The 21,724-nt window shown below is 44.5% G+C and overlaps 1 protein-coding gene across 1 annotated transcript in view; it reads right to left on the bottom strand.

Annotated features, from left to right (window-relative positions):
* The window catches only part of PLXDC2 (plexin domain containing 2), a 1,961,518-nt gene that overhangs the window by 334,960 nt on the left and 1,604,834 nt on the right, over window positions 1-21,724 (bottom strand). Inside the window, exon 9 of the mRNA XM_069648589.1 lies at window positions 2,837-2,918. Within this exon, the coding sequence (XP_069504690.1) occupies window positions 2,837-2,918 (82 nt within the window). The remainder of the gene's footprint in view (window positions 1-2,836; window positions 2,919-21,724) is intronic.

Genomic DNA, 21,724 nt, shown 5'->3' with positions numbered 1-21,724 from the left:
GTGTCTTGTTCTCCTTCCCCCCTCCGTCCACTTGCCCCCCCTCCCACCCCGCCTCTTGTTACCACCTGCACTGCGTAAATTGTCGTCAGACTTAGTAATGTTACTGCTTGCTCTGTTTTCCTTCCTTTCCATCACCTCTTGCCTTACTTGTTCTATGCACTTGCACTATCAGAAATGTCGACAGTCCTATTATGATAGTTATTTTCACACTCTGTATTGTTTCAAGGACTTTTGCTGAATGTAACTGTATTTTTCCTATGTCCCTTCCCTCCTTGAAGTGCTTTGAAACACATTGTGTATAGGCGCTATATAAATAAACTATCATATCACATATCATGTGAGGACCTTTCCCATTTGATATACGTCTGTCCCGCGTATGCAGCTGTGAGGAGATCAGTGTTACGACCCCTACTTTGTGAACTGGGCTTTCTGCAATATCCGCCTGTCTTAATCTATTTACTCTGGGCTGAATCACCGTGGCTGAGCTGGTCTCTCTTAATGTATTTGAAATCAGCACTTCACATAAGAAAGGGTTTGCTTAGGAGTATGATGTGACATGAGAACCTGTATGGTTCTTAAATATTATGAGGTGGGAATCGGTATGGCTGTTAAAGATTGTATTCTTGTGAGTTGTACTGTATTGGAATGTAATTTATATTCTGTATTGGTTTTTATGGAATGTTGTGTACATTTCCAAAATAAACTTGAATGAAGATGATGATATGCAAATCAGGCTTGCCCTGCCCCACCCACCCCAAAACGGTTATCCCAGCTCAAACTGCTATGTCACATCCCTTCTGCACGAGACCACATGCATACACAAATATATTCCAGAGGTTGTGATTAATTCATAACCTTCCAGCCATCACCTTTTCTTTTGCTACAGATGTCGGACCTCAGCCTGCTGGGCTTAGAGACCAAGCTATTCCTCACTGATGACCCCAGATAAGGCCAAAACATGTCTGGGGATGCTTGAGGTCCCATGCAGAAGTGATGTGACCTAATAGTTTGGGCTGCACTGACACTTTTTCTATCGGACAATGCCTGATTTGCATATGGTCTTTCCCCTTTCTGTAATGTATTGGCAGTGTAAAGAATGATGGTTTAGAAGATTGCCACAGGTTGAGATTAATTCTAAACATTTCAGCCATCACCTTTTGTTTTGCGAATGTTTGATCAAATTTACAATCATTCAAAACCAATCACGAACACATACATTTACACAGAGAGTTGTCATGCCAAATTATAGTGTAGATCACGTTTTTGATCTGACAGTTGGCATGTGTATGGAATGCCCCGGATAGCACTTAATTATGAAGGTAGAGTTTCTCATAGAGGAGGCACATGAGACACACGTGCAGCATGTGTAATGTCTAACAATGAGCGTAAGACTCTGGATTTCGGCCGAGGTCATGAAGAAACATGTACTTCTATCTGTGTACTACAATGGTTGTTTTCATAGGGCCTCATTCCGACCCAGGCGGTAAGTTACCGCCTGGGTCGTACCTTTACCACCATGGCGTAAACTATGTTTACGCCATGGTGGTTGGCGGACTTACCGCCCCATTCCGAGGTTGGCGGGGCGGTAAGTCCCCAATCCCCATTTACCCTTCCCCATTCTTGCCCCATAGGGCATAATGGGAGTGGGGAAGGCGTTAATTACGCCACCGTAAATTACGGTGGCGTAATTAACAACAAGGTCCCTTAGCGCCATGGATTTTAACACCTGCTAAAAGCAGGTGTTAAATCCTCCATGGCGCTAAGGGACCTCGGAATCAGGCGGTAAGGGTCGGCGCTGTTTACGCTGCCGTAAACCCCTTACCGCCTGGGTCGGAATGAGGCCCATAGTCTTTTCATTCAGGATGACATAATGATTAACATTACTGTATATAACAGACATGCTTAGTCAGAACAGCACATTGTACATGATACAGGGACGTCATTTCACCAAAATGCCAGGGGTAGCGGAAGTGACATCACACGACCCTTGACCCCCTGATGACATCACAGGAAGTGATGTCATTTAACCCCATCCCGAAGTGATATCGCGGGAAGCGATGGAACACGGCCTTTCACCCGTTGACAAAACAGAAAGTGGCATCACATAGCATTGTACACTACGAAAAATATGGTTACAATACCACTATAATGTGATGTACATTTCATTCAAGAATGAATCGCCATATGTATTGTTAAGATCAGTGTGAATGCAAGCAGACGTCCCAATACACACCCAATATCACCCAAACTGTGTTGGTACTCATTTATCGACCTCAGAAGGATGAAATGCTGAGTTGAGGTGTTTAAAACAGTCTAAATCAGTGACTCACCCCCTGAAGTGTGCCTGAAATAAACCTTTAATGAGTTTAGCAATTATTGTATAGAATTCCAGAAAGACACATTTGGTATTCCTATTCTTTCTTATTTAGGGTCAGTGCTGAAAGTGTTAGACTTGTGGCACTCCTGTTCTTATATATTTTTTATTTTTTTTAAGGGGACTGAACAAAAAAGTCAGCCACTCCAGAGTTAAAGAGCCACATGGTGCTAGCCACAGCTCAGGAGCGTGCATTATTAAAAAAATAATAATAATTTTTTTAGAGGTCGCAAGGGAGACCCCAGAGGTCACAGTTGTGACCTCTGGCGACCCCTAAATGACATTCCTGACATGATACAAATACTGTTTTTCTCTTGATTTGGTAGTATCGATGTTTTGATAGCAGATTAACCAACATGGAACAATATATTGCCATTAAAGAAGAGAAGTTGTGCAGCTGAATGTTAAGTGTATTGATGGAATGAACAATGTGAAATACCTAAGACTGCAAAGCCAATCTACCTTTGGAGTTTATTACACCAGCTGCAGTTGAATCCAATTTGGGCAGTGACACAAGTACCACAGCTGTTAAACTGGATACAGGCTGGAAAATACAAAAGAAAACATACATATTAATTATGCAAGTATTATTCAAACTGGATACAGGCTGAAAAATACAAAAGAAAACAAACATATTAATCATGCAAGTAGTTATTAACATGAGGATATTCTGGGTTTTTCTTTGCTTTGACATTACAATCAACCCTGCAAACTCTCACTTTCTATTGTACTGCGATCATGAGTTAGGAATCAAGGAATTGATGCAGCCAATGAAAGTTTGCAACAGATTGTTGGGAAGGAAAACAACCTATCCCGGCCCCCTAGTAAGGGGAATTCAATAATTAGAAGTGTCATGTGCCAAGGAGAGCGGGACGTACTAAGGGACCCTGCACAAACACAATACTATGCAAACTGTAGATGCTTAGACTTTGTGCACGCATATAAACAGGCGTCATTTAGTAGTTATGGTAGAAACATTTGGGCCTGCATGCCTGCGCGTTAGAAACAGACCACAAACCTAGCGAAGAAACCTGAACATGCCAAGGTGATGATGATAAAGAAACACGTGCTGTTAGCATCCATAGAAACGTTACCAGGCGCCTAACAGTGCACGTTTATCACAGCCAGGCCAAAGCAGGCCTCCAACCCCCACCCAGCCCACCATGAGTTATGACACCCACAACTGTGACAGTTCAAGACCCCTGAATTGCACAATAGTAGATGACCCCAGACTACCAACCATAAACCCACTGGGCATAAAAGAACATGACCATTCTGCCATATTTCATAATGACAAGATTTGTAATGTGATGTACAGGGTGGAATAAAATATAGTCCAAAGCAAGGGTGATAGCCTTGGGTGCGGATATTGCGATACTGAATGAGTGAGTGAAGAATGTGTGGGTCAGCATGATCTTAAACCTCCCCCTGTGCCAGTCCCCGATCCTCCCAGGTGCATGTCATAATGAGTATTGTTTTACACAGCAACTAATTGCAAACATGAACTTGGTCCCCTGGAGATGATGAGCCGAGCAAACCCCACATGATGGAAGATGGATGGATGGGGCTTTAGGTAGCGGCCTGGCATCTCCTATGGTGTGGCTTGACCCTGTATAGGGTCTCACCAACCAGCCACGCAAGTTTTTGCTGTGTATATTTTCGTCATTGATGACGATTTGTTTACATTCTGTACCATTTTTCGGCAGAACGTTCTGGAGCAGCAGAGTTCTTTGCTTGCATACTTATTTTTTGTGTGATTAAAAATTACAAGAATCTCTTGGTCTTGTTTTCTCTAGCGGGTTGTATTTTTTGTAGCTTGAGTGTTTGTGGGCGTGCTTTCATTTGATGATCCTGACATGATCACAGCGCCCCATACCTGCAGAGGTGTCCAGGTAGCCTCTCCGAAGGGGCCGTGCCCACCTACAGTGACCAGTCCCAAAACCCATATTCCCCAGTGGCCGTGCAAGAGCCGTCTTTGCAGAATTCCTGTCTGCTCTTTAGAGCGTTGGAGCGGGCGCAGCTCAGAGGAGAAGTGCAGTATGGTGTTGTTGGAGCCTCATGACAGAGGGGTTTGGGTGAAAATGTGCACATGAGTTTAGCCTTGCAAGGGATAACAAGCAGGGCATAGATATATGTGTGAGTGTGAACAGTGTGAACATGCAGATATTGAAATCGTAGGTGTGACATTCATGTGGATCGTTTTGTTTTTTGGTATTATACATTTTTTTAGGAGAATATTAAGGAAAGGAAAATTGAATGGTAGGTATCCTCCGCAAGTGAGGGGAGAAGGTGCCGCCACTCATACTGTGTAACAGAGGAAGAAGGAAATATATAGGAGCCCTGCATAATTAGAGGCCTGAGGAATAGTAGTTGTTATTGTTTTAGCTTGTTATTTTAGCTTGTTTTATTGGTATTTTTATTGTGTAGTGTGGAGGCCCAGGAGGGACATTGTACAATTTGTGGTATTTGAGTGTGTGGAGTGTGTGAACAATAGTGTGGAAAGAACGAAGGGGGGAACACTTTTTTGAATTTTTTGACAGAAGGGAGGGGGTGAAAAGTGGTTGTGTTTTTTGACGAACTGTAACATAGAGTGCAGCGCGCTAGTACAAGCATAAGTGCAACAAGGGCACAACCAACACCACCATGGGAGGAGAAACCCCAATACAGTATACGTGTAAGGCCCTACCACTGTATTGAGACCGACTTGAGAAGTACCATAAGCATGGGTGACAGAAACAAGAGGAGGGGGATGCCCTGCTCGTGGCCAGACCAGGGTTCCCACAATAAGGGTATGTCAGAACATAGGTCCATATTACTAACAGCCAAATATAAGGGAAAACAATTACAAAGAAGGAAGGAGATATTAGACCTTTAGAAGATGTTGTGGGCATGCCTTCAATGAATATGCTATATTTTACACGTAATGTTTCTGTGGCTAACGTGGGCATCCTTATGTGTATTTAAAAACCATAAATCATACTAATAATTATTGTGGGATTTGTTTGCCCATACCTTACGCTTTTAGAACATTATATGGTGTGTCACCCATGTGCAGTGCCTGTCCACCTGGATTATAATTAATTTCTTGAATCTAGTATTTGTATAACACATTTGAGTTTTAGTAATACGTGCATTTCCCCCATGTCGACACGGGTTTCAACCATTTGGTCCTCATGAAGACAGGACTGATCTTAGATAAACACAATTATCATTCATTGTCGTTAGTATTACCACCACGTTTTTCAACCGTAAATGCATAACTAATGTACAAAAAGTAATAAATAAAATGATATAAAATAATGGAGTAATTGTCCATCGCAATATTGTCTCATCCCAAACAAAATTATTATTTTGACCAATAACAGAAAATATGGGGTTGGTAAAAGGAGGATTGGTAAGGAGGGAGAGACAATAGATACATACATTTGCATTAGTATTAGTAATCTGTATCAAATTGGAGTCCATCATGTGTATAATGACACATTATGAGTGTACTAGACAATCCTTCACCTCGTGCTCATATGTGTCACACCATTGATCATGCTAGTATCTATGTTCTTATTATCTAATTCTCCCAGTCTAAGTTGTGATTTCACTTGTACTTGTTTGCAACTTGATCACCATGGGCTCATATTAGTGTCCTTCAACTGTATGAGTACAGTTAATCTTATACCAAGCTCAGTGTCTTCAGTTTCCATTTGCCTACTGGCTCAGTATAGTTGCTGGTGCTAACATTGCATTAGCATCAGGTTTCCTCACCTTTCCACACAATCAAGTTTCAAATTTCAAATCGGAATGCTCTCCACAGGTCTTACTTCTGGAATTAGGATCCCTTCCCTATTTCATTCTGTAATTCCTAAATTATGAAAGTTCAACCGCTAAATAATTATTTACAGTCCTGAACTAGATCCAATAATCCTGTCCTCAGTGGTTCCCATTTTTCAATCACTATGAACATTGCCATTGTTTTATGTATTTGCTATAGTTATTATCATTCCACTCCACTATTTTTGATTTTTTTAAACTATCTGTATTATATAAATCAGTATTCCCATTTCGAAATTTCTCTCAATTCGTCCTTATTATTGCACCCCTTATTAATCTAGTACCCACCCGTTTATTAATTATATGGATACCCTGGAACTCCTTCCATAAGAGATATGCCAGGCATGAATATGCTTTTTGAAATGTACTTGGTATTGATGTCACAATACCTCACAGCATTCATTTTGTGGCATCTTGATTGTGGCCACTAATCCAGTTAGTCAAACGTGCATTTTTGACTGTACACATCTTTTATACATTGGAACCTAGATGTGTACATTGTATGATGCACAATGTCAATCCACATGCTTTGGAGTTAGTTAAACAGGAAAATGCTCTCCATACTTGAGAAAACAGTTACTTTTATTCTTCCACTATAAAATGATCTATAAAAGTATAGAAAGACAAACTGAAGAAGTCTTATTTATTTTCGTTTTTCTTTTTGCATTTTATAATATCATAACTTGCAGCTGCACTGCTTCAACGTGCCAGGGAGAAACACAAAGTGCATCAGATAAAAGTCAGTGGTGTGACATAAATAAAACGAATAGGAAACAAGGAATGCGATTACATGCCAAAGTACTCTGCATACTTGCAGTCGATATCCGAGGTGGTAGGTGGGTTACATTTTTGATATGGTACCATGAGTCCATGAGTTCATGAAATTCTGGTGCTTGCAGGTTATTCATTTTGCAATATGTAAAACAACGAGTGGGGGTTGTTTAACTTGGACATTGTTTTGATATCGGTTGGAATAAACTCAATTCATAACGAGGGAAGGGAATACAGGTGTAAATTATATGTTTTACGTAATGACAATCTATCCATCCGACTGTGAGAATTTCACTAATTTGTACTGTCTCTGTTTGGCCGTCATGAATATGACTCTTCATTTGTTGATATTAAAAGGCTGATTCATAGGAAAATTGCAAAGTCCTCGCAAAATACGGTGCGCCTAAAACAACTTTGTGTCAGCTTTTTTAAATGTTTGCATATTACGTGTATTAATGGATTTGAAAGCGCAAAGCAATCCAAAGTGCAAAGAAAATCGAGTTGCGCCTGCAATGCCCACAACAAACCCACACGCAAACAAAAATCATTTCCAAATAACGACATTTGCACCTACCTTCGTGCTTGAATTTGTCCCACCATTCAGCTCTCCGGAGCAACAGTGGACTGTGTAAGAGACCAGAGGGTGTCTCACCCACTAGTCCCCGAGGATCTGTCATCCAGTTTGCCAGGACACAGCCATTGCTTTTGGATCCAGTTCCTGGGAGTCGACCAGTGTGGGAGGATCACCTGGGTGAGGGTTCCTCGGGGAGTGGCAGTAGGACACCAGATGGTGATATGCTCTAGAACCTTTACCCCATCCAACCAGGTAGGATATTTAGGAACTCTACCCATTCCTTTACAACACAAACACTTTCACATGTACAGCCTGATATGGGAGAAACAGACTAACACCCGAGCCGTGTATCTGACATGTCCCAATGCATTGGTCAGGCAAGGTCAAGCAATACTGAAAATTACTCAGACCTGCCTTCCATTGAATTTCCCCACACGGATAAAAGGCAGAGCACAAGAGCACACTCTAAGCAAAGGAAAAGCAAATGATGAAACAGCAGTTTCGAGACGGCAGCTGAATGAGAAAAGAAAGATGGCAAAACAGAAGGGGATCGCAAGGAGAGAAATTCCCATGACCTTTTCAAGAAGGAACTGTTACTTTCTTGAAAACTCAAGAATTGAAAGTGTAAGACCAGGAAACCAGGCTGCAGAATCCTACATTGTGTATCAGAGAGACCCGTGGCCCTCCCATGTCAGTAATCAAGGTAGGGAGAAGCACTAGCCTCTGTGGTACCATACTTTGGCTCAAAGATCAAATCAACGTCAATTAAAAATCAACACAGCCGATGAGTTGGGGAGACCGATACAAGATCGCCCAGTGTTGAAGCCAAGGTTGCAAGCAGCAACATTGTGTGGCGAGCGGTGTAACAAGCATTGTTAAAACATTTCTGATAAGAGTCAAAAGTACAATTGAACTGCTGATGAGTGATTGAACTTTAAAAGCAAAATATAACACCTTTTGTTAGGCAGAATCATATGCAGTACACTTTGGGACCACTACACACAATTAAGACTACAAGTGTAAGTAGAATTTCACCTTTGGTACAAGCCTGTACTACACAGTAAAGTGGTAGTGATGGCTGAGCATGAGCAGCCAGACTTATCTCAAGACTAAAGTGAGCAGTACAAGGGATTACACAAAGGACAATTACTATGGTTCAAACAAACACTGATTCAAGATTTCTGAGTAAATGAATATACATTTCTTTACACCTTCATTTATAAAACAGTTCACTAGCATAAAGCAGCCAAACAATCAGGGTCTTAATATACTACAACAACCCCCAATCAATTCTGATCAAGTTAAGCTCAAAATGAAGTGTGAGCAAAATGATGGCACTCCAGCAATTTAAAAGGGAGGAAAGACAAGGTTATTCAAAATCGCTAGCGCCAACAATTTATAGGCAGGGCAATCTAGAAAAGGCTACTAAAACTAGGATTCAAGTCAATAGGTCTGGGCCAATGTTAATGGTTCAGAGTCTTTGCAGAGGATCACAAAGTTCAAAGTAGTTTGCGGTTAAGTCTTTGCCAAGCGTTCAAAACGAAGTTGGTCAAAGGAAAAGGTATTTAAAGGAGAAGAGAAGGACACATCTTCGGAAAGGCGAATGATTTCCTGCACTTTCACCGTGGTCGAATGGGACGAATGACCAAATTGGCACAGTACCTTTAAAGAAGAAGAATGCTGTAGCTAAGGCAGTTGTTCCTGGCAGTTCCCGCAGGCTCAAGGTTCCTGAAGCTTCCGTCATGGGTTCAAGAAGGAGGACGACTGGAGGGTCCTGCACTGCCCAGGGAAGAAGCCAGCAGCGGAGCAAAACGACAAATAAAAGTTGCGCTCCTTAAAACCCAAACTGGTTCTCTTCCCACTGGCTATCCGATCTACTGCAGCGATGCACAGCAGATTTGACCAGGATGAGGACCAGTGTCAGGTGTTTGGCGAGTTGGTTGTTCCCATCAAGCTCAAGGGAAGAAGATTCCTTGGAGAATTCCTCTGTCGTCGATGTTTCAGGCGATGCGAACCTGCAGCAGGTCTTCACCCGGTGTCCAGTAGTTGCAGCAGTCGTCTTCCTTCAGCCTCTCTTTGGTTCTCCCATTCCAGTGGCGACTCTGCCTTCCAGTCCCAGAGACTGGCTTTTTATGCACCAAATCCCCCATTCACACTGCCTGGCTGTCAATCACAAAGCAGGGTGGCTGTCCTGGCAAAGCAGCCACCTAGCCAATCAAACAAGAGTGTGACTTTGGTCTCCAAGGAGACCCTGTGCAGGGGACCTCAAACCCCTCCCTCACATCCTGTCCACCTAGACAATCAGGCACCTAAGGAGGGCTTCTGTGCAGAAGCCCGCCAAAAAACGGTGAACAAAGGAACCAAATCTAGTTTGGCACACAGAGTAAAACACTAGAAAGACCTTTACAAAAAGATATGGCGATACAACTCGGCTAGAATCAAGTAAAATTAAAAGTGGATTACCGGGTCTGAGTTTGAGGCTACCACCATAGCCTCAATGGTACCAAAGGCTATTTGCATAGCCTGCGGTAGAATAAAAATGGTAGATACCACTGCCACCAGCCAAATCTTAGAGAAAGGGGAACATAATAATGTTCCATGAGAATCAGACAAAAGGGGATAACTATTAACTCCTCCCGTACTCTATTGGAAGATAGGGTGTACTGGGTCTGTACATTTAAAAAGACTAGTAAAGTCAATGGCAACTTTACATGTTCTGGGAGACAGTATTCAGTCCAGAAAATGGAGTTTAAAGTGGGAAGTCTAAAAAGACAACCCTGTGTCACTGCGCTAAAGGTGCTGTGTAACACACAGTAAAAAGATGATGCCTATGGGGTGGGTGAGACTCCATAGTCCATGAGCATAAAAATGTACAACACACATCAAAATGCATGCAAGAGTGGGAATAAAGGGTCACACTCTTACCAGGTAAAAAGATTAAACCCTCGAAATCCAGCAAAGCTGCTGAGAGACTGAAATGTCAAGGGAAATTAGCCATTCTGGAGAATTCTCCCTAACACCTTTGACAGAGTGGTCCATTACTGCGTGGGTGCTCAATCAAAAGTCTCTGTAAGGTATCCAGTTATGAAGTGGCAAAAGCGAAACTGAGAAAAAGGTTATATCAAGAAGGGAAGGAGTAATTATGAATTGAAGTGGTCCTGCGATGGGTCGAGCAAAATCCAGCAGACCGTCAAAAGTCTTCAATTTTGTTGTCAGATGGAAGGCCAATTGAAGGTTTTATTTTAAAGAGTATCTGAACACAGGAGAGGGGGACCTGGGGTGAACAGTAAATTGCCCAAGATGCTGTACATGATAATCCTGAAGAGAAAGTAACTTTGAATGTTTGTTTGTCGCATCAGGCCCTCTGAAGTAATAGACTTTGAATGGCAAAGAAACTTTGGAGCAGAAGACCCTGATACTCTGATTTTGAACTACTTCCTGGTGCTAGAAAAGCCAGAGTATGTGCTAGGCTCGAGTGTGCCTACTTGTCCTGTGCTGAAAACGTGGGAAGGGAAGCCAATGGCTTGAATATCCTAACATATAATTTCTTGAACACTTTGCATTTGCATAACATTGTTTACCATGCTATTTGTATTTAGAAGTAAGGGTTGGCAATAGGTTTATTAGTATTGGCCATTTTATTTTGACAGACTCTATTAGGACTGCATTATTATTATTTGATGGTCATAGCTTGCTCCCATCTTTAGATTTTCGATTAGACAGACGTTTTTGAAACCCAACTGAAGTTCAATAAACACCCTTGAACTATGATCACTTGTGTCTGTTTTACTGTTTGATACCATGCCTTCCTTACAAACGTCACCCCTAACTCCAAGCAGCACCCCCAGCAAAACTGTGTACTGTGTCCTGTAACTCAAAGCAGCACCCCAGCAATACTGTGGACCATCTCCCTTAACTGAAAGCAGCACCCCTGAAAAACCTTCACCATCACCCCTAGTTTGAAGGCACCTAAACTGCTGACCTACACCCCCAAGGCATAGCAGCCCTGTCAAGTCATTACCCCACTCCTCATCCCTTTGAACTCTGCCAGAACCCCCAGACAGCCCCTTCAAGTCCAGACACCCCCCACAACTCCCCTCTGTCACCACACCCAGACAGCCCCCTGACAGTCTACCCTACTCCCACCACTCCTACTCACCAAATCACCTTTGCCACAACCCCCAGGCAGCCCGCTGACAGTCTACCCTCATCCCAACCACCCCCAACTACCTCCACCACATTCCCCAGGCAGCTCCCTGACAGTCTACTATCCTTCCAGCACCTCCACTTACCTCTGTCACAACTCACAGGCATCCCCCTCAAGTCCACAATCAACTCCTCTCACCTCTGCTGCAAACCAAAGGCAGCCCCGTTTCCAGTCTACCCTCCTTGCACCTACCCCACTCACCTCCGCCTCAACCCCCAGGCAGCCACCTGCCAGTCTACCCTTCTCGCACCACCCCCACTCACCTCTGCTGCAACCCCTGCTAGATTACACCCCTATCACTTCAACAACAATGTACCTCAACTCCTCTGGCCTCCCCACCTCATGAAGTACAACAGCCACATATCCTCCTCCAACCTGAACAGCTGGTACCACTGCTGCAGAATCCATGTCTGTAGCTCCTTACAGGACTCCTTGGTACATCACACTCAGTTGCACAGCAACAGGCGGGCATAATGTAGCATCATCTACGCTGTGATCACACCATTAGTAATGCATTGGAATGTGATGTCACAAGTTATTGTGGCCATGTGCCATTGCAATGACCTCAAAGCGCTAAAGGTAAATGCCCTTGGAGGACACACGTCTGACACAACAGAGAGTGGTCTGAGTCATTAGTAATGCGTGTGTGCATTGTAGCCTGTACAAACAAAGGATTGAAGGAAGAAAGGTAGGTAGGCAGGAATGGAGAAGACCCTGCAAGTGACACAAGCAGAACAGGCTAAGGTTGGGTTATGGGAAGGCTTTCAGAAAATGTGTTAGTCAAGAAGAAGGATAATGGCAGTGGTGGCTGGTGAGTTTGAAAGCTGGTGGGGCGTACATTTCCCTGGGGGACCTTTTGAGCAAGTGTGCCCTGCGCGTGTGCCCACACCACCCAAGGGTGGTGCGGGGGGGGTTCTCCCCCCACAATATTTCTGGACAAATCGTCTCCAATATGTGTAATTTACTGTCCAAAAAACCCACCACAATATGTCAAAAGGCATTAGGTTTTACATACTAATGGTGGCACATTATTCTTACATGTATATATGTGTGATGGTGTATTTTACAGCAGCTTTTATTGGGAATAGCTGGTACTATGGTGTATGCATAAAGACATTCATTATATAGTCAGTAATGATGGAAACATATATGTTTGTTATGCTGTTACTGGCATTAATATGCATTCATCCTCTTACTAAGGTGGGATTTTAGTCATTTTCTGAAAGGGGAGAAACTAAGCTAAAATATTACTTTAGTTTTTAACCGCTTAATTTGTCCTACCTCTAATGGCTGTCTACCTCGCTGAGTTGCCATTGCTTAAGTTGCTCAAAGTTGAAACACGTGGAATGCACAGGTCACACAAATAGCACATGCATGCTGGTACACTAGGCAGTTTGCTGTGGGGGCTGACATGTTGCCTGCTGGAGGGAGACTGTTCGGGGAGATGTTGTGGTGTAGCTTACTGGGTAGGTTGAGGGGGGTGCTAGGCAACCTGCTAGGCTCACTACCCTCAATCTAGCCGCCCATGTGCTTACTGATTGTTCCTTTGGGCAAAGGTGTGCTGGAGCCCCATCCATGGGTCCGTATTTTCCAACATATGATACTTTTCTTGCTTTTAGATTGATCTCACCCCTTGAGGTACGCATGGTTTCAGGTGTTGGCTGTTAAATCAACTGTTCTTACTGGATAGGGAGGTTCCATCATGGATTTTTCCATCGAAGGAGAAGTCATTGCATTGTTTTCATCGAGGGTTAGGGTAATGAAAAAGATAGAGGGGCTTGAGAGGGGTCAGGTGCAGGGGAGAGGGAGTCTCCCCACATACATTTGCGGCAAAATATCATAAAAGACTACCATATATAGGAATTCTCATGCCATGCAAAAAGAAAAAAAAAAACTCAATGGAATCACATAGCACTGTTCTAACTGGATTTACATATCCTTTCAGTACGTCTTAATTTAAGGAGGTGTTTCATGGGTAACGAAAAATGCTTTCTGCATGCCTCATTACTTTGATGTGTGCATGTCCTGCACAGAATCACCGCGTGGAAAAGACAACAGTAAAAAAACTGTGGTTTAGCAATCCGTGTGATTTTTCTGCAAGAACATTCTGTGCTGAAAATTATTTTCCGTGAGAACATGCATGAGCTTTAGAACATGCAAATGTAGATTTTTCACATTACACTATGTATACCCATCCTTAAAACTGAGGCTGTAAGGTCGTCAGTCTCTTAGAATTCACACATAAATGAAAAACATATCAAAAGCCAAACATGTTCACAAAATGATATTCGTGATATTGATAGGTTATTTATAACACGCTTAATATCCAGAGGTTTCACAGCGCGGACCTGGGGATCGCACCTGTGTTGCTCCATGTCATTTTGCTTCCAAGGCAAGCACGTTGCTGTCTTTTGTATGGCAATAGCTAAACAAAACAACTCATTCAGACACCAAGAAATCACCAGGTCCTCAAAGCCATGAGGAACTTGTAAGACCATGCACGAAGGAGACGTTACTCAGTGCATTTTGAAGCACCAAAAAAATAAGGTTCACATCACCCAGAATCCCCGTCCCTGAAAGAGAGGGAAAACAAAGAGCAGAACCGAGAAACGCAGTTACAGATCCAAGGCAAGGAAGAGTGTGGGAAACGCTATAGAGCATAAAGAAAAAACCTTCCCCATTCCGAAGAGCACAGTTCTGGGAGACCCACACTGCTCTAACATATAACACGTGGTGACAGGGAGAAGTACAACCCTTCCCCTGGGCAACAATCAGGCAGAAAGGGGAAACACTTTTTTTCCTTGTAGCTGCAATTCTGGTGGAAAGAGAGTCGCTAGCATCCAGCACTCCTGTTGAAATCGATAGGAGAAACACTCACACAAGTCAGAACACTCGAGACATTGTTTTCCAAACTCGCAGTCCAACAGAAGGACTTCATATCACACAAACAAACCTGCTCTGTACACGGAGGGGTAGTGGAGGGTGGGGGGGGGGCAAGAGGAGGGCGTGAAAGGCAGCCAAAAACAGACTCCAAAAAATGAAATTTCTGCAGCCAGAGTGAAAGAATGAAGACAGCAGATCACAGCTCCACACAGAAAAACAAAATAAAATGGCGGCAGACCTATTTGAAGACTCTAGAGACTCCCGCCTGCTACCTGGGACGCATGAGGGCCAAGGACTCCTTGGCCCACGTGTGTCCCAGGTAGCGGCAGGAGTGCAAGGACCAAGGTTGAGGGGGCCGCCTGTGCCTTTCTCTATGCACGGTCCGTGAATCAAGGGCCTTGAGCCATGGACTATAAAGGAAGGCCCAGGCGTCACTGCTTATAGTGAGCGGTGCACGCCTGGGCCTTGCTTTATGGTCTGTGGGTAAAGAAAGGCCCAGGCAGCCCCCACTGCTGCCTTGTTCAACGTGCGTCCCAGGTAACGGACCTGGGCCGTGTGACTCAAGGCCCCAAGTTGCCTAACGGCCCAAAAGTCAGCACTGAAAGACGTGTAGAGCCTGGCCTACATGTCTTTCATTGCTGACTGTTGGGGCCATGTTACATGTCCCGAACAGTTACTCTACTGGGTCCTTACCAAAGGTCCATACTCCATAGGGGGTACTTACCACATCCACCGCAAAGCTTCTGCAATGGCCATCTCTGCTGGGCTGGGCTGGGAAGGGCAAAATCTCAGCTCAGCTCGCTGTCATCGAAAGAATCCAAAGGCAGAGAGAAGTGTGAAGGTGGTGCAGGCGCACGCACACATCCTGCGCCATCACCTGCATAGATACAGTAATGTCATTGGCTGTTTGCCAGCCAATGACATTAGAGTGTGGGGGTTGTCATTGGCTGGCAAATAGCCAATGCCATTACTGTATATATGCAGGGAGGGAATCTTTGGTGAGCTGTTTGCTCACATTTTATACTGGCGGGGCCACCCCACAAGCGCCCCGCCAGCCTACTAATTAAAGGGCTTACATAGAGTGCATGGAGCTATGAGCTCTACACACTCTACTATAGTGAAAAAGCAGAGTAAAACAGGACACGCCCTGCTGTGGCAGCAGGCTCATATCTTATCAGACACACTATTGTTGCCACCGCACACCCGGGCTGTAGGAAAATGCAAAGAAGATTCAGAAGAGCTTCTTCTGAATCGTTTACTGCTTCTGCTTTCTAGGCCCGTTTGGGGGGGGGTGGCTGCCGCCCTATGATAGCAACTGCCACTGAATAATGGGTACAGCCAGACAGACTAAACAACCATGTGAATATGCAGCATTTGAGTGGCAGATGTGCATCATCATATCAGAGCAGGTAGAGAGTGATTGCAGATGTGGATGGCCATGCTTTGTGAGGGTTACATCTACTGAATACCGAGTGCACAAGTGATGTGGGTAGCCCACACATACATAGTCATACCCCAACCCACGTGGCAGTCACAGAAGAAATGCATTTGTACATTATGCACGTGAACCAATAGACTGAAATAAGTGTGGTATCAAGATTCAGAAACTTTTATTCAAACTATATACACAACAATGCTGAAATATGGGCAAGGGAAAAATGTCCAGGGATGAAAACAAAGTAAAAGTCAAAAATGAAACCTAATACTACACAACTATTCACACAGGCAGCAAGCTTCAATGTCATTCAATGCATCCTCCAGAGCAGAGTCATACTTCTCTTTAACCCCCTGGAGGCGGGTCTCCATTCTTGCCTGGTTGACTTACAGGTCCTCAATCATCTGTCTTTCCTCCTCCTCTGCATCCCTGCAAGCATCCTCCAGGATTGCTGTCTGCCTCATCGTCTGCCTCTCTTCCACCTCTGCCCTGGCTCTGGCAATGGTTGCCCCTAACACACTGCCTCCCTGCCATGAAACACATCTGATAATATGGTGTACACCAACTGTCGGAGCTGCCTCCTTTATTCCTGTCAGATCTGACAAATATTCTGCCTGATTTGCCTCAGCGAGGTTGAATGGCCATTCATTGACTGCCTCCTCATACTTCTTATCTGCTGCTGCCTGGCAGAGAGTAAGCTGTGTAAGTACCTCCTTCAACTGGATAACACTTGCCGGGGGGCGTCACCTACACTGTCATGCAATTCCAACTGTCCCTTCACTGTCTGTACCAGGTTTGGTGCCTTGGCAGGCACAGTGACCACCTCAACTGGCATACTGGGACTTCCACCACAGGTGGGGATGTAGGCACAGCCAGACTGGGCGTAGTGGGGGGGGGGGCTGGTGCACAGGGGGCCATGGTGGTAGGTGGCATTGAAGGCTCTGTGGCAGATCACTGGGACACAGAGGAGGAAGTGGAGGAGGTGGCAATTGTATCTGTCAGCACACAGAGACCAACTAAGAGCAGTGATCTTGCCATATGGCCCAGGTGTTGTCACATTGCTGCTGTGGGCTGGCCTACAATTGACCCCTCCTCCACTTCCTCTGCCATCATCCCTGATGACTCCAGAGTGCTGTCCATCCTTGATGACCTGTCTGTCTCTGCACCCTCTTCCAAAGCTGATGGCACTCCCCCAGATAATTCCCTCTCTGGAGAGTTGGTGTCAATGGGGATTGTGCGACTGGCTCTGGTGGCCCAGTCCCTGTCCTTCTACTCCACAGCAATGCCTCAGTCCCCTTCACAAGCTGCACCAACTGTGGAAACATGGAAAAAGAACATTGATATCAGTCGTCAGTGTCAATGCATTTGTGGCATACAGGACATGAACAGTCACATTCATTCAGCACGTGTCAATGATCAACTGAGACACACACACTCACACACACACATGCATGCCCATGCAATCAGCATGACTACTGACACACACGTGTAGGGACAATGACGACTCACAATCATGAAACCCGCACATGTCAACCCAGTTCATTTTCATTTGTCCACAAACATTGTTCCAAAAACATGCAATGTCACTATACGAATGCCAAAGTTACACAAGTTTGGTATGCCACCAGAACCATGAAAAGTGCACCTGGGCACCTGTAAACCCAATTTCATATAGCAAATGCATCCTTGACAGCGTGACATGCAAGCATTTCTGAGGAACAAGCACTCATGCAGTTTGCCCGTGCACATACATATGGCATGATCATACATCAACTAAGGCTTCACATGCAATGGGATGACTCAACACATCTCTATCCCTGAATTTTCAGTGCCCCAACATAACATTCACAGACATCAATGCAAATGTGTCACTCTCAGCCAATGTGCATGGGTGTACTCACTTCCAGATGTGCAACACACTCACATGGCCAAAGCATCGTAAGCCGGCATCTGTACTGTCTCAGCACTTGTTCTCATGATCTCACATAGCATGTGCACGAGTGCAACAAGTCACCAAGAAGAACAGTGCATATACCAATCCATGTCCCATAAACATATGTTTGCCAATGCATATGCCCAACATTCGCAGGAGGCAGCATGCTGCTGCAGCAAACTTCAGTACAGAAGGGGGCGCCTGCAATCATGCATCCACTAGCATGAGAAACATGTAGATCAGTGCACCAGATGGGTACTCATCAGCAGCTTCCAGTTGTTTCCACTCACAGATCTGGGAGTGAAGCTCAGGATAGAACCTCTCAAGGACCCACATCTGGTTAAGTGACAACTTGTGGTAGCCTGCATGTTACACCTCCACAGTAGGATCCATTGTGAGGGCTGCCATTGTCTTTGTTTGACTCTGTGTCTTGGGGTCCTGACATTGCTTCCTCATGGTATTCACTGTATGGTCTGCCACCCCCTCCACATTGAAGACAACCATGATCTTTTCCCAGATCTGTACACGTGTGTCGTGTCCCAGCTGCGTTGTAGGTTCGAAGAGGGCATCATAACTACCCAGGACTCAATCCAGCAGGATGCCAACTTCAGTGCTGGTACAGTTGGCAGCCACCTGCCTTGCTAACATGGGGGTGTTGCTCTCTCCGGATGAGGTAGATAGTGTCGACATGGCACTCTCGAGGCAGGTGTGGATTTTCTGGGTCCTGGATATGTGCTGTGCAGCTGTGGTGGAGGTGGTAGGAAGAGATGGAAGTACCACATTTACAGATGAGGTGGTCACAGGCCTGACACAGGAGAACAGGCAATGGCAGAACAGGTGGCATTCCAAGACAATGCTGGTAGGCAACAGGCACTTACACTCAAATAGGCAACAGCAGATGTTGAGTCTTGGAGGCAATGCAGGGAAGGAGGAGGCAAAATCAATGGCACAGAGGCAGGAGGAACATTGGTGTGTGTCTCACATCTGAGGCAGCAAATAACAGTTAAGGCCCTTAGCACATAAGTCATGTGGCATGCACTGCACTGCACGCAGCACGCCAAAGTGACTTACATGGTACCCAGCATTAATAGGGATATTTAAGAGGTGCAACGCGCATCACTGGTTGTGCATGAGAAGGTACAAAGATGGATGACTCTGTTTTGCAGACACACATTTAAGGGTACTATGCAAGCTGTTTCCTTTAAGTAATGTGTACAGCATTTTTCTTTTTGGGGGTTGCCTCTTCTCATGCGTGCACATATTTTTGTTCATTGTGAAGCTTTTGGAATATTTTGTATGCAATGTTTGGCTTTTGGGCTGTCACTGCGTATCGCAAACTGCTTTTTTTCTGTTTTTGGCAGCCTTCTGAGGCTCGCGTATGCAATTCTTGGCTTTTGGGGTGCTGTTGCGTGTTACATATCTACTTTTTATATTTACAGAAGCTCTCTGAGTCTAGCATATGCAACTCTTGTATTTGGGGTGCTTCTGCATATCACGTACCACTTTTCTTTGGTTTTGGTGTACCTTGAAGCCTTGTTGGACCAAGCATCAAATTAGTGCATCACGTAGATTGTCCCCATAACATATTTTGGGGTGCTTTACATTCATATAACCATGAGTGGCAAGGCTTCAAAAGGGAAAGGGAGAAGACAGGTATTTGATGAGCACCCATGTGCACCAGCCTCAGGAGGACGTGATATGCCTCAGGCCACAGGTTACGCAGAGCCTGTACATGGACATGTTCGGAGGCAGAGAGGTGGGTGGACCAGCACAACCAGGGGCCACTAGGCCCAAGAGTGGCCAGAGGAGGAAGACGTTCCAGTCCAAGACCAGACACAGGATAAGGGGCAGCCAAAGAAGATACGCTTTACTGATGTGACCAGCCTTCCAGGGTTGAGTGCCCAAAGACCATTGCCCTGTGTTGCAGGCATTATGACGAAACAAGGACACTTCGCAAGGGGCGACACTAGATCAAACATATGTTAAATTAACTGATAGAGGGTCATCATTCCAAGGTGGACAGTCTGCTACTCTCTTATTTTACGGTCTGACGATAACCCATGAGAAATGGTAAGTGGATGAATAACACCAATGAGTGTACCTGTCTGCTTTGCATGCAATGAATGTGCATGTTGTAATTGAAACTATGATCATAGCGCTCTACATTCAAATCACCAGTCTGGAATGAATAGCTCATATGTGGGGATCAGTGAATACATGATAGCAACTTGGCTTTGTACTCAAATCACTGTTCACAACACTCACCCTAACATTGCAATTGTTGGGATGGACGTTCAGCTCCCAGACTCTCCCAAATTATTTAGATTGTGGCAAATATATGAACATATGGAGGACGTGTAGTGGGCGGTGTAGTGGGAGGGGAAACGTCATGGATTGTGGAAGGGAATACATTTATTCAACGAGAATTAACCATTTGCTTTGTGATAGTATTATACAGAATACATTTTAGGCATGTGACATCTCTAACATGAACTAACATTGCATTTGAGAGCAGGCCTGAATCCTTGCAGGCCATGTTGGAAACACAGAACAACGAGGCCCCTTACCTTGGTTGAATATTACATTCCACTTCTCAGGCACAGCAAAAAACATGCGCATACACTCCCATATACATGCATCCAGTTGAAAACTTGTACAATTAGACTGAAATGCGAGCAGCTAAATATGAATAGGGCTGCGCTTCGATATGAAGGCCACACTCATGGGAGCGGGCACAGAGGTACTAGATTGTCAAAACACGCGTTGAGATTTAGGACATCAGCGCCCCCCAGAATAACAGACCCAGAACCTGTACATGGACATAGTTGGACTGCTAAATCCTGCATGAAGTAGATGAATTAGTGGGGAATGCAAAGGATTCAAGTGCTACCCCTTGGGAGGAGTAATTGATAAAGGGGGGAGTAGAAAACAACAAGGTCTGTGATTTGGACCAGGGAGAGCAAATGGTAATGCCAATGTGGATACGATTGCAGCAGGGAGGAACGATGTGACCGCCTGCATGTCTGGGATGATGAAAGATTTGCTTTGTTTGCAAGAATCAGGCTGACCTTGACGTTATCTGCCAAATTAATATTAGTGACCATGTGCACATCACATGGGTAGGATTTAAGCATTCATAGTTTAACCAAACGTTTTACAGTACAAGGTGAAGAGGCTGTTACCCACGTGTGAAGATAATGGAGGAGAAGACGACACAGCCAATTGGAGAGGGGCCTATAGGTGACTATTAGCATGTAAATAGGTGGTAGCTAATGAGGGTGGGGTATGAACACTGTATATGGAATATGGCATGAAAGACGAGTTTTGCGTTTAAAAGGTGATGTTCGCATTTGCAGTGATGTTGTGACAGCAGAGTTATAATACCCAGCTGTTACTTTTATTTTTATATAAAAAAAAAAAGAAATTGGTCTTTTTGACAAAGGGTGCACCTAGCCTTTTTCCCTAGTGGGTTGTTTTTTCGATGCTTGGTTGTAATGGATTTACCCTACATAATGGTTGTCACCCAAACACCGTTGCCGGCCACACTGCACACTGTATATCCGTCACTGGCTGTCCTGGTAACAGAAACTGTGTAAACGCCTTGAGCTTCTGCTGGAAACATCAGCACCAGTTAAACAAGCATGAATTCCAACTGCAGACCACACAGAAATCCCAGCATCGAAATGCTGGTGCAACCGCAAAAATTGCACCTGAAACACTGG

This window comes from Ambystoma mexicanum, chromosome 2q (assembly GCF_040938575.1).
Source record: "Ambystoma mexicanum isolate Mex_15411 chromosome 2q, UKY_AmexF1_1, whole genome shotgun sequence".
Classification (NCBI taxonomy): domain Eukaryota; kingdom Metazoa; phylum Chordata; class Amphibia; order Caudata; family Ambystomatidae; genus Ambystoma; species Ambystoma mexicanum.
This window is presented reverse-complemented; position numbering and strand designations above follow the sequence as displayed.